The 17,116-nt window shown below is 48.5% G+C and overlaps 1 protein-coding gene across 1 annotated transcript; it reads right to left on the minus strand.

Annotated features, from left to right (window-relative positions):
- Positions 1-9,288: 9,288 nt before the first annotated feature.
- LOC122380757 (cuticle protein 19-like) lies at positions 9,289-11,349 on the minus strand. The gene is made up of 2 exons (XM_043364170.1): positions 11,057-11,349; positions 9,289-10,432 (listed from the first exon to the last, which is right to left on the minus strand). Exons 1-2 carry the CDS (start codon positions 11,072-11,074, stop codon positions 9,824-9,826), a joined length of 627 nt encoding a protein of 208 aa, XP_043220105.1. The 5' UTR covers positions 11,075-11,349; the 3' UTR covers positions 9,289-9,823.
- Between the last annotated feature and the right edge of the window lie 5,767 nt (positions 11,350-17,116).

Genomic DNA, 17,116 nt, shown 5'->3' on the forward strand with positions numbered 1-17,116 from the left:
GGACAAAGTACGTCCAAGAACTGGCAAAGCGTATGTCAGAAATCGATTTTGTCACACTCTCACAGGGCTCGAACCATGCCCGCACACCACCGACACATGTGCCCCCCGACCTCATGACATGCACACACGTGTGGGTACGCGTTGACCGCGTGCGGCACTCTCTGGAGTCCCCGTACCGCGGCCCCATGCGAGTCATCAGACGCAGCCCTAAAGTGTTCACGTTGGAGCTGCCGACTGGCGCCCACGACACTGTAAGCGTCGACAGACTCAAACCGGCACACATGCCGCCACCTGAGGACACGCTTGGTCCGAGCAGTACCGAGCCTACGGCTCCGGAGCAGCAGCTGTCACCGTCGACCTCGCTCGGGCCCCTCGCCACTGGGGCGCCCGACGAGCCGACACAGACGCCGACGACTACAAGACCGTCCGGCAAGAGGACTTCAAAACCTGGAGTGACGTCTTCCGCATCGCCGGCCAAGGACGACAAGCCGTCCGCGGCTGCGCCGGTGCACACCCGCAGCGGCCGCCGCGTGCAGTTCCGGCCGCAACCGGACTTCCGATACTTTTAAGTGCGCCCGCGTACGTGCGTTCGAGGACAATCCTGATCGCGTGGCGCCGACAGTGAAGTGATAACTGCGTCGCGCGGTGTAGTGATTCTTGCGTCGCGCAGGACCGTGCAGTGACAATTGCGTTGCGCCGTACCGTGTAGTGATTATTGCGTCGCGCAGTGAAGTGTCGATCGCGTCGCGCACCGAGTGATGTGAAAAGTGATTGTTTTGGCTTATCGTGTATGCGCTCCGCGCTGAGGCGGTGAGTACTGTGGTGCGCCTGCGTTATTCGTTGCCTCGTCTCGATGATGTAATAACCACGTGTGTCGCCGGCCGACACGGGAGTCCCCGGGCCGGCGCAGACCGATTCGCGCGCCGACTTGTTGTGACGTTGCTACCCCCCCCCCCCCGGTGCTGGGGGCGGCCCAGGGCGCGCCAGTGAACATTGTACCCTTTCACGAGGCGACCGCGTGTCTGCAGCCTGCATTGCAGCAGTCTGCTGACCAATCCGCGCTCGATCCGTCGCCGCGTGGTCTCCGAGTGTTTCTGCGCATGTCTGGGGCCCAGCCCGCTGCGTCGGGCCGCGCGCTCCGCTCCCCCGACATTCTAGGCCGAGCTCTTGACCCGAGCAGACGCGTTACGTCTGGCTCCATTAGGCCCGTTCTGTCCGGGATTTATAACTTAGATTAGGCAGGGCATATTTGGCAAACTTGGATTTCATTCTCGTCTCTTCGTCGCTCCATTGTCTGATCCGCTGTTTTGGTTTTTGACTTCGTTTTGGTAATTTAAATATAACAACCCGCTCCTTAAATTAATTCTTTTACTTGGGGCCGTTTGGATCGAACTGATTGAATTTTTGGAACACGCACCAGGTTGATATTCTCCATTTCTGATTAACGTAAAATTCCAGTCACTAATATGTGGTGAACAGCCCCACAGCACCACAGGTTAAACGCTTGCGACCATTTTAGACAGCATCTCTTGCAAGTTCACTGAACAGCGGTGCTTCTGGCACTGCGGCGTGTATGCCGCATTCCTAGTAAGCTGCGACCACTAAATAAAAGAAAGGGTATATACATACATACATACATACATACATACATGCATGCATATTACATACATACCAACATACCAGGGCCTCGTCTAAGGAATTTTCATGGAGGGGGGGGGGGGGGCAGAGACTGAAGGAGCCAAACCTAGGGTACCATCAAATCTTGTTTTTTCACCGGATTTAGGCCACTTGTTTTTCGTCACAGCCCTGAGACCATTATTTTTTAACAATTTTCTTTTTTAATTTAATTTTTTTATCCCGCGCCGGGCCGGGGGATTTTGGAATACCCCCCTGCGGTTTTTCGCAGATATCTTAAAAGCGGCGTCAAGTGACCTCACCTCAGAAAAAGTAAGAATCCTCGTCATAGCTGCACCGACTGAACGATCACCTTAAAACTTTCAGCAATTAATGAGAGCAACAACATATAGGTACAAAAAATGGATATCTCAGAATTTTGATATCGGTGACCTAACGTCAGGTCAATTTTGCGACCTCTCCATTATAAGTCAATAGGATAAAATTGAAAGGCGCCTTTTTGGACGGACGTCATTCCAAACACTCTCAAGCATTGTGTTACAGGTCAACTCGACAAGCTGAACCGAAAAATGGCATCCGTGACCTCTCCTTATGACCCTGAGGTCATATCAGGTTATAAAAAGTCCCATGACAATAACTTTTGATGGAGACATGCTAGAGCGATGAAAACACCGCAGATGTGTTCATCTCGACGATACGGATCGACTGATATGCAACATGACCTTTTTCGGTCAGGTCATGACCTTGACCTGAGGTCAACTTTTCAAAATGACCTTTCACCGTCAAATTATAGTTTATTCGACGCGTCTCGACAAGAGGAAAACGATGCTGGCAAAATAAATGTCACTTGACCTTACCTTAGGTCAACTCACCTTAGGTCAACTTAACCCTCGCCGGCCGAGGGGGAGACGGGTGCCGCCCCCCCCCCCATAGGGTTTTTTCGCGATAGCTCCGAACACGCTGGCGATAGAGAGCTGAAACTTGGCATACCTGACCTTTGATTCAAGCCATATCTTTTGACTTTTGACACCAACCGCATTTTCGGGTCAGGTCAGGTCACTGACCTATGAACCTCTGCACGGTCTTCAGATGTCGCAAATAAGTGTGCAAAAATGACAGCGCTTTAAATCGCATTACAACAATGCCGGTGCTTTAACCCTCGCCGGCCGAGGGGGGACGGGTGCCGCCCCCCCCCCCATAGGGTTTTTCGCGATAGCTCCGAACACGCTGGCGATAGAGAGCTGAAACTTGGCATACCTGACCTTTGATTCAAGCCGGATCTTTTGACACCAACCGCATTTTTGGGTCAGGTCAGGTCACTGACCTATGACGTCATAAGTGAACCTCTGCACGGTCTTCAGATGTCGCAACTTCGCAACACCCTCACTGCCAGAGGAGATGTCACAGGGAAATGAATCTTGCAGGATCTAGTATCCATTATGAGTCTCACAACTTGTATATCTCGGATTTTTCCTAAAGGTCATATGAGGTCAGGTCATTTTCGTGACCTCACCATTATAAGTCAATGGGGAAAAATGAAAACTGCTATTCTGGCGCCGGGAACGATCTCCAACTATCTCAAGCACACAGAATCGTGATTTGATGCACTCCTTGCAAGGTTAGATGCGTCACTTTTGCAATGTTGACCTTGCATGACGTCATTTATGACGTCATCAAGGTCATAATAGTTTTTCGTCAATAACTTCCGATCAAATTGAGCTAGCGAGTCGGGAAAGCCACCAATGGACTCAGGAAGACCTGCCGAATCGAACGATATGCGACATGACCTTTTTCGGCCAACTTCGTGACCTGGGGGTGCTGACCTGACCTTGAACTGAGGTCAACACCCTAAGTTGACCTGACCCGAGCAAAAAGTAGGTATATCATTCGACGCGCCTGAGCAAGGCGAACACGATGCTGCCAAAATCGCGGCTCTGCGGCCGTTTTTTTGCGAAGTTATTCACCAAAAACTGAACCGTACCCTGGGGCACTTGACCTGACCTCAGAGGTCACCAGTTGACCTAGTACCTTAAAGGAAGACTGCCACCTTCAAAAAGTTTTCTCAGATCGGCCTATGATTTATTCCCTGGACAAAACAAAATTTTAGAATTCACCTGACAAAGTATCATCACGTGAATCGCGAAAAAATTGTCGATTATCATACAATTATCAATCGGTTAATGTCTAGCGACAATGTTTACACATCACTAGCCTTCAAGGTCATAAGATTATTACATTTTATTTGAAAAAGTAAGGTATTTTATGATTTACTAATATAGGGGAAGTTGGGGGAACGCCGAATACTTTTTTCTGACGCCCGTAGCACGCAAGGTAGACAACATAAGCTATTCTTGTTAGCGTCATTCGAGAGGCCAGTCTTTTGTCTTTCAAACATACCAGGCGCATTTGATGAATTCGCATACCGTTAAGCGCAAAAACTAAAAATATCAAAGAACTGACTTTTTCGGCGTTGCCACGGACTGCGGGGAAAGCCGAAAATGGGATAAATGATCTACGAGGAATGCCGACATTGATGTTTTGCCAATTTATCTTAAACTTTATCCAAAATTCATCAAAGCTGACACGCGTTTTAAGAGCTTGAGGACGCTTGGTGCACACTGGAAGTTATAATTGTGTGATATGATAAGAAAATGCCAGGTAAATCATTCCTTATAGGTAACAGGCCGTTGTGCCGGCTGAAAGTGTAATTTGTTTGACTAAAAATACGCGTTGCTATTCTACAGCAGTAAAGTCCACGTAGCGTGCTTTAACGTGCGTAATTGCACGTTTTCGGCATTACCCCAGTCAGCCATACTTTCATTTGCAGGCCCATAACTTTTAAACGTGCTGCATAAATTTCAAATAGGCAGCACACTTATGCAAAGACATGCTGAAGATTACTTGACCGAATTGGCCAGACAAACGGTAGCATAATGAGTAAGAAATGCAGCTTCAAAGGCGCATGTAGTACAAGGGAAACGTACCTTGAAAACGCTTTTGGCGCCCTCACAGCCGAACCTATTCCAAATGACGACTCGTAACAAAGATGCGATAATTGTAGTCACTTAAGCTTCAGAGCATCACTGAGACGTGGCATCTATGTCGTACAGTTTTAGAAATATCTCGAATTTCGGCTTTGCCCCAACTCCGGCATTGCCCCAACTTCCCCTATGATTTCATAAGAAATTGGCCATGCTTAATTTATTTTGCATTTAAGTTCGTAAAACATTTAAAAATCATGGCTCATTTGGAATGGGTCTGGCCCATGTTAAACCCCATTTCCCACACTTTTTTTTTGGAAAAAATGAACTACTGAATATATAAGTTTAACTTTTATTTTGACACTCCAAAATTCTTCTCTGATCTCGAAACAATCAAAGTTTTGACATATATTTACCAAAAGATAAGAAAATTCATGTTTCAAAGTTATCGATAAACAGTAGAGATGTCGGTTTTCTTGGACTAAAAAAATTGCATCAAACTGAACTTTGGTCTCCGATTTCTCGCAAACGGGTTCGAATTTCGGAAAACCGACTTCAGTCTGGGACATAGGTGGCTCAGCTCTAGTGAAAACCGTTTTGTGGAAAAAAGGTGGCAGTCTACCTTTAACCCTATTAGTGGCAGGGGGGGGGGTTGTTTTTATCCACCCCTCAGGTTTTTCGGGAATATCTCCGAAACCGCTGAAGCTACGATGCTGAAATTTTCTGACTTTTCCTAAAACTAAATTGGGCACATTCCCTGAAAATTTCAAGTTCATAACTTTACCAGGGTTCAGTTATTTTTTTTCAAGTTTCAAAATTTCAAGTTCATAACTTTCAAGTTCATAACTTTACTGGAGCCGCTCCAGTGCACTGGGAATTGGGGGGTCCTATTCGTGAAGCGAGTCATTTGGGCGAAGATCACGATGCTGCACCAGTTTTACGAACAGCGAATGAAAGGTATCATGTGATAACATATACAAAGTTATTGTGCATCCTCTTTTGACACGTTTTTGCTATAATAGGCGGATCTAGGCGTCCAAAAAGGGGGGTTATTTTTTACCTCCCAACATAGGTGCCCTGACACCGCCTATGCATGACCAATACAATTTTAGTCGTTCTCTCATAAGAAAATTGTAACATAACAAGACCATTGCCACCCTTTTAAGAAACAGTACCAACAAAAACCTTATTTACTATACTTTTTGTGTACCCCCAATCTCAATGATCTGTATCCGCCTATGATTTTTGAAAATGCATATTTTTAGGATCCATGTGAATTCCTGGTTCATTCTCTATCGATCGGCAAAAGTTGCGTTAAGATTGGTTCAGAAACCTGACCGTGATAAACAGTCTAAAATGTATCTGCAATTTGCCCTTTTTTACCCCCTCTACCCCCTATTGACATTTTTTAATTTTATTTTCTTTTAGAAATGTAGATCTCGTTGAACCAAATCGAATGCCGTTTGAATTTTGAAAATCGGCCCGTTAGATCTCGAGATATGAAGGGGGGGGTCGTAAACAGCCCCCCCCCCCCTGCCACTAATATGGGGTAGCCAGGAGCCTGCCACTAATAGGGTTAAAATCGGATACCAATCTCTGCGTCTCGTAACGGCGCACACGCTCGTTTTTTCCGCGACGCGTTAGCTCCACCAGGGGCGAAACGGCGAGGGGGGTCGTACCCCCCCCCCCCCCCGCCTCGGCCGGCGCGTATGCAAAAAACCAATAGGTCCGGCGAGGGTTAACGCAACGCCCTCACTGCCAGAGGAGCTGTCACAGGGAAATGAAACTTGCAGGATCTAGTACCCATTACGAGTCTCACAACTTGTACCTATATCTCGGATTTTTCCTAAAGGTCATATGAGGTCAGGTCATTTTCGTGACTTCACCATTAGGGACCATGGGGAAAAATAAAAACTGCTATTCTGGCGCCGGGAACGATCTCCAACTCTCTCAAGCACACTGCACACAGAATCGTGATTTGATGCACTCCTAGCAAGGGTAGATGCGTCACTTTTGCAATTTTGACCTTGCGTGACGTCACTTATGACGTCATCGAGGTCATATTAGTTTTCGTCAATAACTCCCCATCTAATTGAGCTAGCGAGTCGGGAAAGCTACCAATGGTCTCAGGAAGACCTGCCGAATCGAATGACATGCGACATGACCTACTTCGACCAACTTCGTGACCTGGGGGCGCTGACCTGACCGTGACCTGCGGTCAACACCCTAAGTTGACCTGACCCAGACGAGACGAACACGAAGCTGACAAAATCTCGGCTCTGCGGCCGCTTTTTGCTAAGTTATTCACCAAAAAACTGAACCGTGCCTTGGGGCACTTGACCTGACGTCAGAGGTCACCGGTTGACCTAGGACCTTAAAATCGGGTACCAATCTCTGCGTCTCGTAATGGTACACACGCTCGTTTTTTCCGCGACGCGCTAGCTCCACCAGGGGCGAAACGGCGAGGGGGGGTCGTACCCGCCCCCCCCCCTCGGCCGGCGCGTATGTAGAAAACCAATAGGTCCGGCGAGGGTTAAGGTATCCAGTATAACGCCTTTTGGGGCGACTAACGGAGCGAGCGAGAGGGTGGGCCTTGCACATGCGAAATTTCGAGGGGGTACCTCCAACTGACTTGTGCACGGCACCTTACTAACCGGTCTCTAGCGATGTGCCAAATTTGAGCACAATCGGCCCAGCCGTTCTTGAGATCTGGAAGCGGCACCCTGCACGTGCGCACGTGCAAAATGGGTCCCAACTGACTTGTGCACGGCACCCTACTAACTGGTCCCTAACCGTGTACCAAATTTGAGCGCCATCGGTCCAGCCGTTCTCAAGATCTGGAAACGCCCCCTGCACGTGCGCACGTGCAGCAGCACCCCAACTCTGGCACATGGATATTCAGTGCCTAGTGGGTGCCTACCTACATGCCAACTTTCAGCGCAATCGGCCATGTAGTTACCGAGATATTGCAACAATTACAAAACTGATACCTCTTCATTTTGCACGTGGCACGTGCATAAGGGGTCACCCACATCACACATGCATCGGGAATAGTCCAATATGTACTTGGTAGAAGGAATGAAGCTACCCTACAAAAATTACCGCGTGTAAATCGGTCAAGTGGTTGCTGAGATATAAGCCTCGCAAAAGCGTCCGCACGGCCGGCCGGCCGGCCGGCCGCTCATACTCAGAAATTTCCGTTAATCTAAGGAAAGACTACGCTCGCTTCGCTCGCTCCGTAACTACCAGTATAGCGCCTTTTGGGGCGACTAACGGAGCGAGCGAGGGGGTGAGTCTTGCACGTGCGAAATTTCGAGGGGGTACCTCCAACTGACTTTGGCACGGCACCCTACTGACCGGTTTCTAGCGATGTGCCAAATTTGAGCACAATCGGCCCAGCCGTTCTCGAGATCTGGGAGCGGCACCCTGCACGTGCGCACGTGCAACATGGGTCCCAACTGACTTGTGCACGGCACCCTACTAACTGGTCCCTAACCGTGTACCAAATTTGAGCGCCATCGGTCCAGCCGTTCTCGAGATCTGGAAACGACCCCTGCACGTGCGCACGTGCAGCAGCACCCCAACTCTGGCACATGGATATGCAGTGCCTAGTAGGTGCCTACCTACATGCCAACTTTCAGCGCAATCGGCCAAGTAGTTACCAAGATATTGCAACAATTACAAAACTGACACCTCTTCGTTTTGCACGTGGCACGTGCATAAGGGGTCACCCACATGCATCGGGAATAGTCCAATACTTGGTAGAAGGAATGAAGCTACCGTACAAAAATTACCGCGTGTAAATCGGTCAAGTGGTTGCTGAGATATAAGCCTCGCAAAAGCGTCCGCACGGCCGGCCGGCCGCTCATACTCAGAAATTTCTTGACTAGATAAGTGAAACTTTTTTAAATATAAAGGTACTGTATTATAGAAAGCCTTCGCAAACGCGTTTCGATTATATCATCTTCAGTGCTAGCTTCCCATAATACAAAAAGAAAATGGTACAAAAGTTCACAACACATCGCAAATACACACGCTGCAATTTTTTCTCACAATATCACGGGTAGAATGTTTTTATATACTTCTGGAATGCAAGACCGCAAATCGCCCCTCCTAAGGTGTAAAAGCCCCCCTTATGGTTCGTACATGGCACACTTTGAATTAATGCCGACTCATAATGCCGACGAATTAAAAAATTGCAGCGTGTGTATTTGCGATGTGTTGTGAACTTTTGTACCATTTTCTTTTTGTATTATGGGAAGCTAGCACTGAAGATGATATAATCGAAACGCGTTTGCGAAGGCTTTCTATAATACAGTACCTTTATATTTAAAAAAGTTTCACTTATCTAGTCATAATTGTCACAATGAACGTTCAGAAATTTCTGTTAATCTAAGGAAAGACTACGCTCGCTTCGCTCGCTCCGTAATTACATTGAGATGTGCACCCTTGTATCATTATGTTTAAAGGTTTTAAAGCAATCGTTGAATAGGTGAAGCCTTGGCGATCATTTAGGTACTTGTTCTTGGGGTGATATCACTGGACGTGCACTGTCGACCCGACCTTTACAACTTATGCACAAAGTCATTTGTGTGGAAGACAGTGGCGCCATGCGTTGTCAATCACTAAAAACACTGGAGTGGCAGATTGCCGTAAATAATAAGCTCACGAATTTCTCAGGTTGTGCATTTATTGTAACATAAACACAGCTGTAATCGAATAACAAAGCACAATAAATACACCCAATTCAACAGTGGCGCCCAAGCAGCTAAAGGACATCATTTGAACTCATTAGTCATCATAAGAACTATTTGAGCAGATTCACCAGATACCGACTTTTTATAGTCAAATTATTTCTCCTAATTCCAAATAATTCTTACTGAATTGAACAATATTTGTCTTAAATTTATCCCTTACTGCAGTTAATAAAACAAAAACTTAGAGAACTGTACCGGGCTTTTTGCTTATTTACATCAAACCTATGTAACACTGTTCCGCATAAGGGATATTGAAGTAGGAGCACTGGAACATTTGTTCACAGCACTGCAAAATACAGTCTCTCGGTATCTATTTTTTTATCATGATTATCTCGAATCGGTAGTAGCCTGCTTTTTTGTAACGTTACCGAAAAAGGCCCGATCACCCGGCATATTGATGTCAGCTGCCTTTTCTAACAAGTGCTTGAGGGAGACTGGACACATATCTGACTAGGGCTTGTGAGGTTCCAGTGGAAGCTGGTAGGAGTCCGGCTCGGCCTGGTAGACCTCCGGCTCAGGCTGGTAGACCTCCGGCTCAGTCTGGTAGACCTCCGGCTCAGTCTGGTAGACCTCCGGCTCAGTCTGGTAGACCTCCGGCTCAGGCTGGTAGACCTCCGGCTCAGGCTGGTAGACCTCCGGCTCAGGCTGGTAGATTTCTGGCTCGGGCTGGTAGGGAGCCGGCTGAGGCTGGTAGGGCGCCGGCTGGGGCTGGTAGGGCGCCCGGTAGCCGTACAGGGGTGCCGGGTGGTGGGCGGCGCCCTCGTAAGTGACGTGCGCGTTGTATCCGCCGTCGCCGCTGTGGTCGGCCACGTAGGTCACGTGCTGGATGCGCCCGTCGGGCAGTGCCACTGAGTACGACCCGCGCACAGCCGCGCCGCTGCTCTGCTCCGCCTGCGAGAACGCCGCGCCCGTGTACCGGTCCCGTACGGCGTACTCGAATGCGTACGGCGAGTGTACGTCGTACTGCGGCGGGTACGGCGCGTCGTACCGAGGAGGGTACGGCGCCAGGACGACCGGAGTGGAGGAGCACGCCGAGAGTAGCGCGGCGGCCAGCAGCGTCTGCAATGTGGAGGGAAGACGGTGCTATGTCGGGACTTTTTACAACTTGGAGCAGAACGAATTGCGATGATGCAGTGAATGTTGACCACCTGCATGAAAAAATGAACATGATAGTGATGGTAGATAGCGACATGATAGCGACCATTTCTGCTGCCCGTATTTGTCCAGTCGCCACTCCAGACCACTGCGGCGTGCGGTAGGTATATCGATATAATATCACTGATGATCGTGATGTAATTTTCATAAAATTACAGCAGAAACGTATAAATACAATGGAGATTAACGGCAAAGTATGTCTGTGGGTTTCTGACGATGAATGAGTGATATGACTTACGAGCTATTGATTTAATGGCAAAACGAATGCTGGCGTACCTATTTATTCACTGAAGCGAAGTTGCGATAGTTGAAGTAGCTAATTACCAATGAAAGAGAAGCGATATTTTGAAAGAAGATCAAGCAAATACCTATTGTTATTGAAAAAAATAGAAAAGTGAAATTGGGGAAACGCAAAACACTTTCCCATCCTCCAAGTGTGGCGGTTACCGCTTCCCAGCCAGAACAGATAAAATTAGACGGTGCAGCCCAAAACGTAGTGAATGTGGCATCACCATCGAGGTACCTCACCTGAACCGTCCGAACCATAGTTTTAGCTCCTTGTAAACGTTGACCGCGGGAACGACTCCACCTGTGCTGCGGACACTCACTTCACTGTGACGACCGGCGTCTTCCGCGCTATATATGCCGCCGAGCCGCCGTCTGTTGAGCAACGGGGAGCACTGGCATGGAACCCCGCGACGACCCTGACTGGGTCACGTGACCTTAGCCGTGGACCGAGCTGCCAGCCGGGATGACTCCTCCGTGGTCACGTGACGGTCCATCCCCCCCCCCCCTGCATCCGACAGTGCACCGTCTGTCCGTCTCCTCCCCCATGACATGTCGCTTTTCACGACGGAACATTGGGCACCTATTTGCATTTGAAAACAAAAAAGCAAATCAATCGACATTTCATTCCAAATATGGAGACCAGATTAGTGAACAACGATGTAGGCAATAAATTTATTAGGTGCAAAACGGATCCAACGGATCAAATACAAATATAGGTGCCCAATGTTCTGTCGTGAAAAGGACTTAGAAAATCTTTCAGCGGTTAAAAAACAACTGGCTTAGGTCGACGTTCAGGTCACAGGATGTACCTAATCAAATCAAAACAATAAAAACGTTAAAATACACTTAATGTTCATGATATTTGTGAGAGAAACGATTCTAAAACGAAACTACGAAAATTCGAAATAAAGAACTGTATCTGTAAGAATCTTGTACGAATACGAAGTTAAAGGGACTATCCCACCTTCTAAAATGTTGTTAAAACCAGTTAAATTGTGCCCGACTTTATAGATTGGATGACCAGGAACACGGTTCTGGCATTTATTTTTCATTAAACATCTTAGGCTTCCCATATTCCAAACACAAACTTTCAAATATGTGACGTCACAGCCCAAAATTACCTCCTTCCCCAGGCCACATTACTGTCATAAAGCTGATTCTTTTTACTCTGTAGGCACCACAACAAAGTTCAGACCAAGTTTTAAGCGATTTTTCAACGAACAAACCCATTTAAATCAGAATGGCTAAACGAGGTGACGTCACACAGCACACTAACGGTCGCTCCATGTTGAAGATAGGGCCTTGCACAAGGCCCATTTTCAAATGAAGGGAACGAATTTCTTCAACACCAAGAGGCCGCGGGGGTTGCAACCTAGATAGATAGTGGTTTCTGAACCTCGCCGCAAACTTGGCTATCTCAACTCAAACCCCATGTTAAAGGTGGGATAGTCCCTTTAATACGAAGAATACGAAGTCACATACCTACAAATGTAAAACTTCCTCGTCCATAATTCCCCAATTTGATAGTTTTCGCAAATAACTCGTAAACCAAGAGAGATACAGATTACAGGTTCACGAAAAGACGCATTCGGTCGGGTAGCTCCTTCAAGTCTTTCACTAGCATGTGCTCAAATTGGACCTCAGCTCAACAGTTTGGCCCACAAATGACAGAAGGAGTATGCCGTCAAAATAGAGTGGGTTTCCCAAACCTTTTTAAGCAATGACTTTAAATTATCCCTTGCCGGACCTATTGGTTTTTTACATAAGCGCCGGCCGAGAGGGCGGTGGGGGTACGACCCCCCTCGCCGTTTCGCCCCTGATGTAGCTAGAGAGTCGCGGAAAACACGGTCGCAGCGCCGCGATTTGGGCATCATCGTGTTTGCCTCGCTCAGGCGCGTCGAACGGTATATTTTTTATCCGGGTGAGGTCAGGTTGAGGTGTTGACCTCGGGTCAAGGTCAGGTGAGAGTCCCCAAGGTCACGAAGCTGGTCGAAAGAGTTCATATTGCATATCATTCGATTCGGCAGGTCTTTCTGAGTCCTGACTGTCCGGCACTACACCCAACCATCCACCAAGGGAAAGTAACCGAACACGACTATTTGCCCCATTATAATGGGACAAATAGCCATTAATATAATAGTGAAAGTCAAAGCTAGCTCAGGATGAGGCCATTATGATTAACCCATGATTTACCCACACTGAACGCACACCGTGGTAGTGACATGTAGCGAATGGCGGACTCGGTTCGATCTAACTCTGATGAAATAATAAGCAATAAACTTATAGCCCCTGCCATAAATGTAGGTCTTGGAGCACTGAAGCTCTCATGCCCGGCTGATTGGAGTCCCGTCTGCTTCTATAAAAGGCCATACAAAAGGTAATGACTCGGCCGTAGAACGATCCACTCATTACTGTCCATGGATCAATGCCTATGACCGATCATTGCACTAGCTGACAACTGACAAACACCTTAGTAAATGATGATGAGGTATGCCCTGCAGTATGATGAGTTTTATGATAACGTATGCCCTGCAGTCTACGGCACACGTCGCTTGAGTACACAATACCGCTTTTTAATTTTGGATGCAAAAAAACTACGTGTTCGCCATGTTTTTAGAAGGCAGCTTATGTGATCTAGGTGTCATTGCATTAAAAAAGTGCCCGTGTAATGCTTCTCCATTCTCGGGACTGTGCCTACACCCAACATTGATTACAAGAACAATGCTACCGGAATGAGCGTCACGGAAGTTGTGTGTCAGCGGTGTCTCGATTCACTGCACCAAACACTACAGAAGCCGGCCAACGTCTGCGCCGGCGATCGGACGTTACGACCCGGCCGAGAAGCTCGTAAATCGGCGCAATGGTGCCACCACTTTCACGACACAATGGCGTCATGTCGTGTGGACGGTGAATTGTACAGTCGGTGGTCAGGTCGGGAGGTCACATTCCGCCCACTATCCCGACACAAAACAGCAGGGGATGTCGGATGACGTTTTAACTTGTCCGTATGTCCGTATGATGACGACCCACATGTCCGTAATGAGCCTTGATCTGTCTGCGGGACCGCAATCAACTTTGTTTGATCGTACCGTCTCTTTAATAATCGTCATTGTCCCAAATAGCGATGCCTCATTGAAGTTATAAGTCTTCCGTAAAATTTGAAGTATGTCCCTCGCGATGTCCCGCGCGATGTCCAGAGGCATGAGATGCGAGACAAGCTGTCGTGCCCGGCAGCATTGTGTTTTACGGCACCTGGGCATGGTTCGGGTCAGGGGCATGGGCCATCTACTTAGCTCCGTTCCGCGTTGAGCGTAGTTTGTGTCCTGGATCAGTGCCGACCTCGGAGGAAATCGAAACTGAAAGGAAGAGGCAAAGAAGCAGAAGTGCCAGCCTGCTCCACAGCAGTGATGACATGCAATAGTTGCCATCCGTTACAAAATGCGATTGATTGATCGATTATGGTTGCAGGAACCATTTATCCAGTGCGGAATCTACACCCAGCAATATACTCCGGTCTCCGCGTTGCAACAGGGCGGCGGTTGCACTCCGTGAGAGGGGGAGGACCCACCAGCACAGCACGCCTCAGTGCACTCCAGGCCGGAGAGTCACGTGATGCGCCCGACCGGCCCGATATGTCGGTCACGTGACACGCCCTGGGTTCCCCAGTGTTGCACCAGTAGGTTACGCACCACTGAGTGCACGTGCACACCCTGTTTGAGCGTCAGTCTGACCCCTGACCGCCTCCCCAGCTGGCCTGTCCACGGCCGCGGTCACGCTTCGCTACGCAGAGGGTAAAAGTGATCCGCCCCGGCGCACTGCTCAGCGGAGACGGCACAGCCAGTCCGCGGTGATTAGCACCATTGGTGACGTCACGGAGGGCTGTTCCGGGTGGTGAACTTGCCCAATGACGGCTTGATATTCGCGATTGTGTTTTGACGGGAGGAGTAGGACTTGAGCAACGTTCGATTAAGTGGCGGTCTAGCACCGTTGGCGGTTGACACGGAGTGACCGACCATGACGGAGAGTATAACGGCCCCAGCCGCCAGCCTTGGAGGACACCCGATCTACAGTCGATTATAAGACGAGAAGAAATCGGCCGTTTTCATTTTAATATAATGTTAAAAGGCTACCTTATATAATGCAAAGAATACATGAAAATATAAGTGCATATATAAATATGTAGGCATAGGCATGGACATAAACATGAGAAAATGGCCAAGCTGCTATAGGTCCATAGGCCTCAATGTAAATTGTAATATCAACTTAAGCTAAATTTGTTCTTCTCTATGTTCTGCGTCTTCCTCAATAATGAACAATAGAGACATTCATCCACCAGATCCATTGAAAGTCATTCCTTCTCTTTCATCGATGCATTTTTACGGCATGTTACATCAGAGCCGTCTCCAGAACAATTCGAATCGCTGATCACCGACCGATCGTCTAAACAGCTCAACTACATGTGTACAGGGTGTTTCACTTAAAGTGTCAAAAAGTAAAAGGTCATAATGCACATAATAACAATGTTTTCTAAGGAAATTTGCATATCATTTCATCCGCAATTGTTGGACATTTGAATATATAAAACGATATCACCGTCACTCAAACCTATTCCACACATCTGCCCCTTCTTTTGATGCACCGTTTCGGCACGTGTCCGGAGGTGCCTCACAGCCCGTTTTCATCTTCAGCGTCCAGCTCCAGACTGTCGGCAAAGCCTTGAATTGTGCTCTTCAGCTCCTGAAGTGATGCGACTTGAGTCTTCCTTAGCTCTGCGAGAGCTACTGAGTCACTGACCAAACCAGAGGCTTAGCGGTGACAGATCGGGGCTTCGCGCTGGCCAGGGGCGGGCGGCGAGGCAGCTGATTATTCGGCCCAGGAGCTTCTGGTCCAGTCAGTTCCTGGTGGCTATAGCCGTTACAGTGGCTGATTTTAATAACTTGTAAGGCCCTGGCTATTTCTGATGTTGGAATTAGCTTCTTGTTATCCTCAAAGGCCCTCAAAAAGACCCTGACCTTCTCAACGGTTTCCGCCGAGAGGTGGGGGCAACCCCGCCTTTTTTGGACTGGAACCGGCATCGAAGAAACCCTTTTAAACCTCTCAACAAGCCCTTTGAAACTTTTATAATCTGGAACGTAGCGAGGTGAGAGAGTAAAAAGTTTCCTGAAAAGTCGGCATACGGTTTCAATGTTTCTGATGGCACCAAATGTACATAAGTGTAATTCATCCCTCCTGTTGCGGTGTAAATAACCTGTTCTTGTTCTGCATAAGGAAAAAATGACTAGTAACTTTGGCCTCCTGCCCTCGCTCCGTATATGAGTGTAAAATAGATCTTAAATGGATAAATAATAAATGTCCAAAAATTTGCAACAAAACCACGTGCGCAGCCACGTGATATGCATATTCTATATATCTTTAATAGGCATTTACTTTTTGACACTTTTAGTGAAACACCCTGTAGGTGCATCAAAGGGGTCGTGCATTGGCAGTTTGTCTCGATGAAACGCTTCATGGTCACTAGGGATTAAGGAGTAAACTATTGGAATAATGTGGAATATGTCGTGGTATTATGAATATGTGGTGTTGTGTGGTCAGTGGTGTATAAATAATGCGCAATTGTTTATTAGCAGTCCCGACTTTCATTGTACGAGGCAAGGCGGTATGGTAGGAACTAGGAAGTAAGTCAACACTTGCAAACCATTGTCACATGATACGAGTACCTACTGTAGTACCGCGTTGCTCAGCGACGGCGTAGTCGGTGTCGACGCCTCCATCTAGCAAACAGCTGCGTGTATCGGTGTGTGCGTCACTGCCGCCGCGCCAGCGCCACGATGACGGTGGCTCCGAGCGAGTGCTGGGCGACCGACCCGCCGGCGGCGCCACGCACCTGGCGCCTGGTCGCACTGCTGCTGCGCCTGCTCTGCGCCATCCTGCTGGTCTGCATGTTCGGCATCAAAGTGCGCGACTTCCTGCAGGAGCCGGTGGCGACATCCATACGCGAAGAGCCGTCGTCGCTGCCCTTCTTCACCGTTTGTCCCGTCAACCTGAACTGGAGCGTGCTTACGGAGAACTTCAACGACTGGAGGGACGGCAACGTCACCACGGACGCCGTGCTGGACGCCAGCGCTCTGGAGCTCTCCAGTATGCTGGATGGCTGCACCACTCGAGATGGCCGCAGCTGCCGGCCGAGCGGCGCCAGCGGAGAGTTCTTGTGGGGCCGCTGGCGGCGCTCCCGGTACCCTCCCGGGGTCACCTGTTACACACTGGAAACGCGTCTCGACCCGGCCGGCAACAGTGAGATCA

This window comes from Amphibalanus amphitrite, unplaced genomic scaffold (genome assembly GCF_019059575.1).
Source record: "Amphibalanus amphitrite isolate SeventyFive unplaced genomic scaffold, NRLGWU_Aamphi_draft 000106F_arrow, whole genome shotgun sequence".
NCBI classification, from domain to species: Eukaryota; Metazoa; Arthropoda; class Thecostraca; order Balanomorpha; family Balanidae; genus Amphibalanus; species Amphibalanus amphitrite.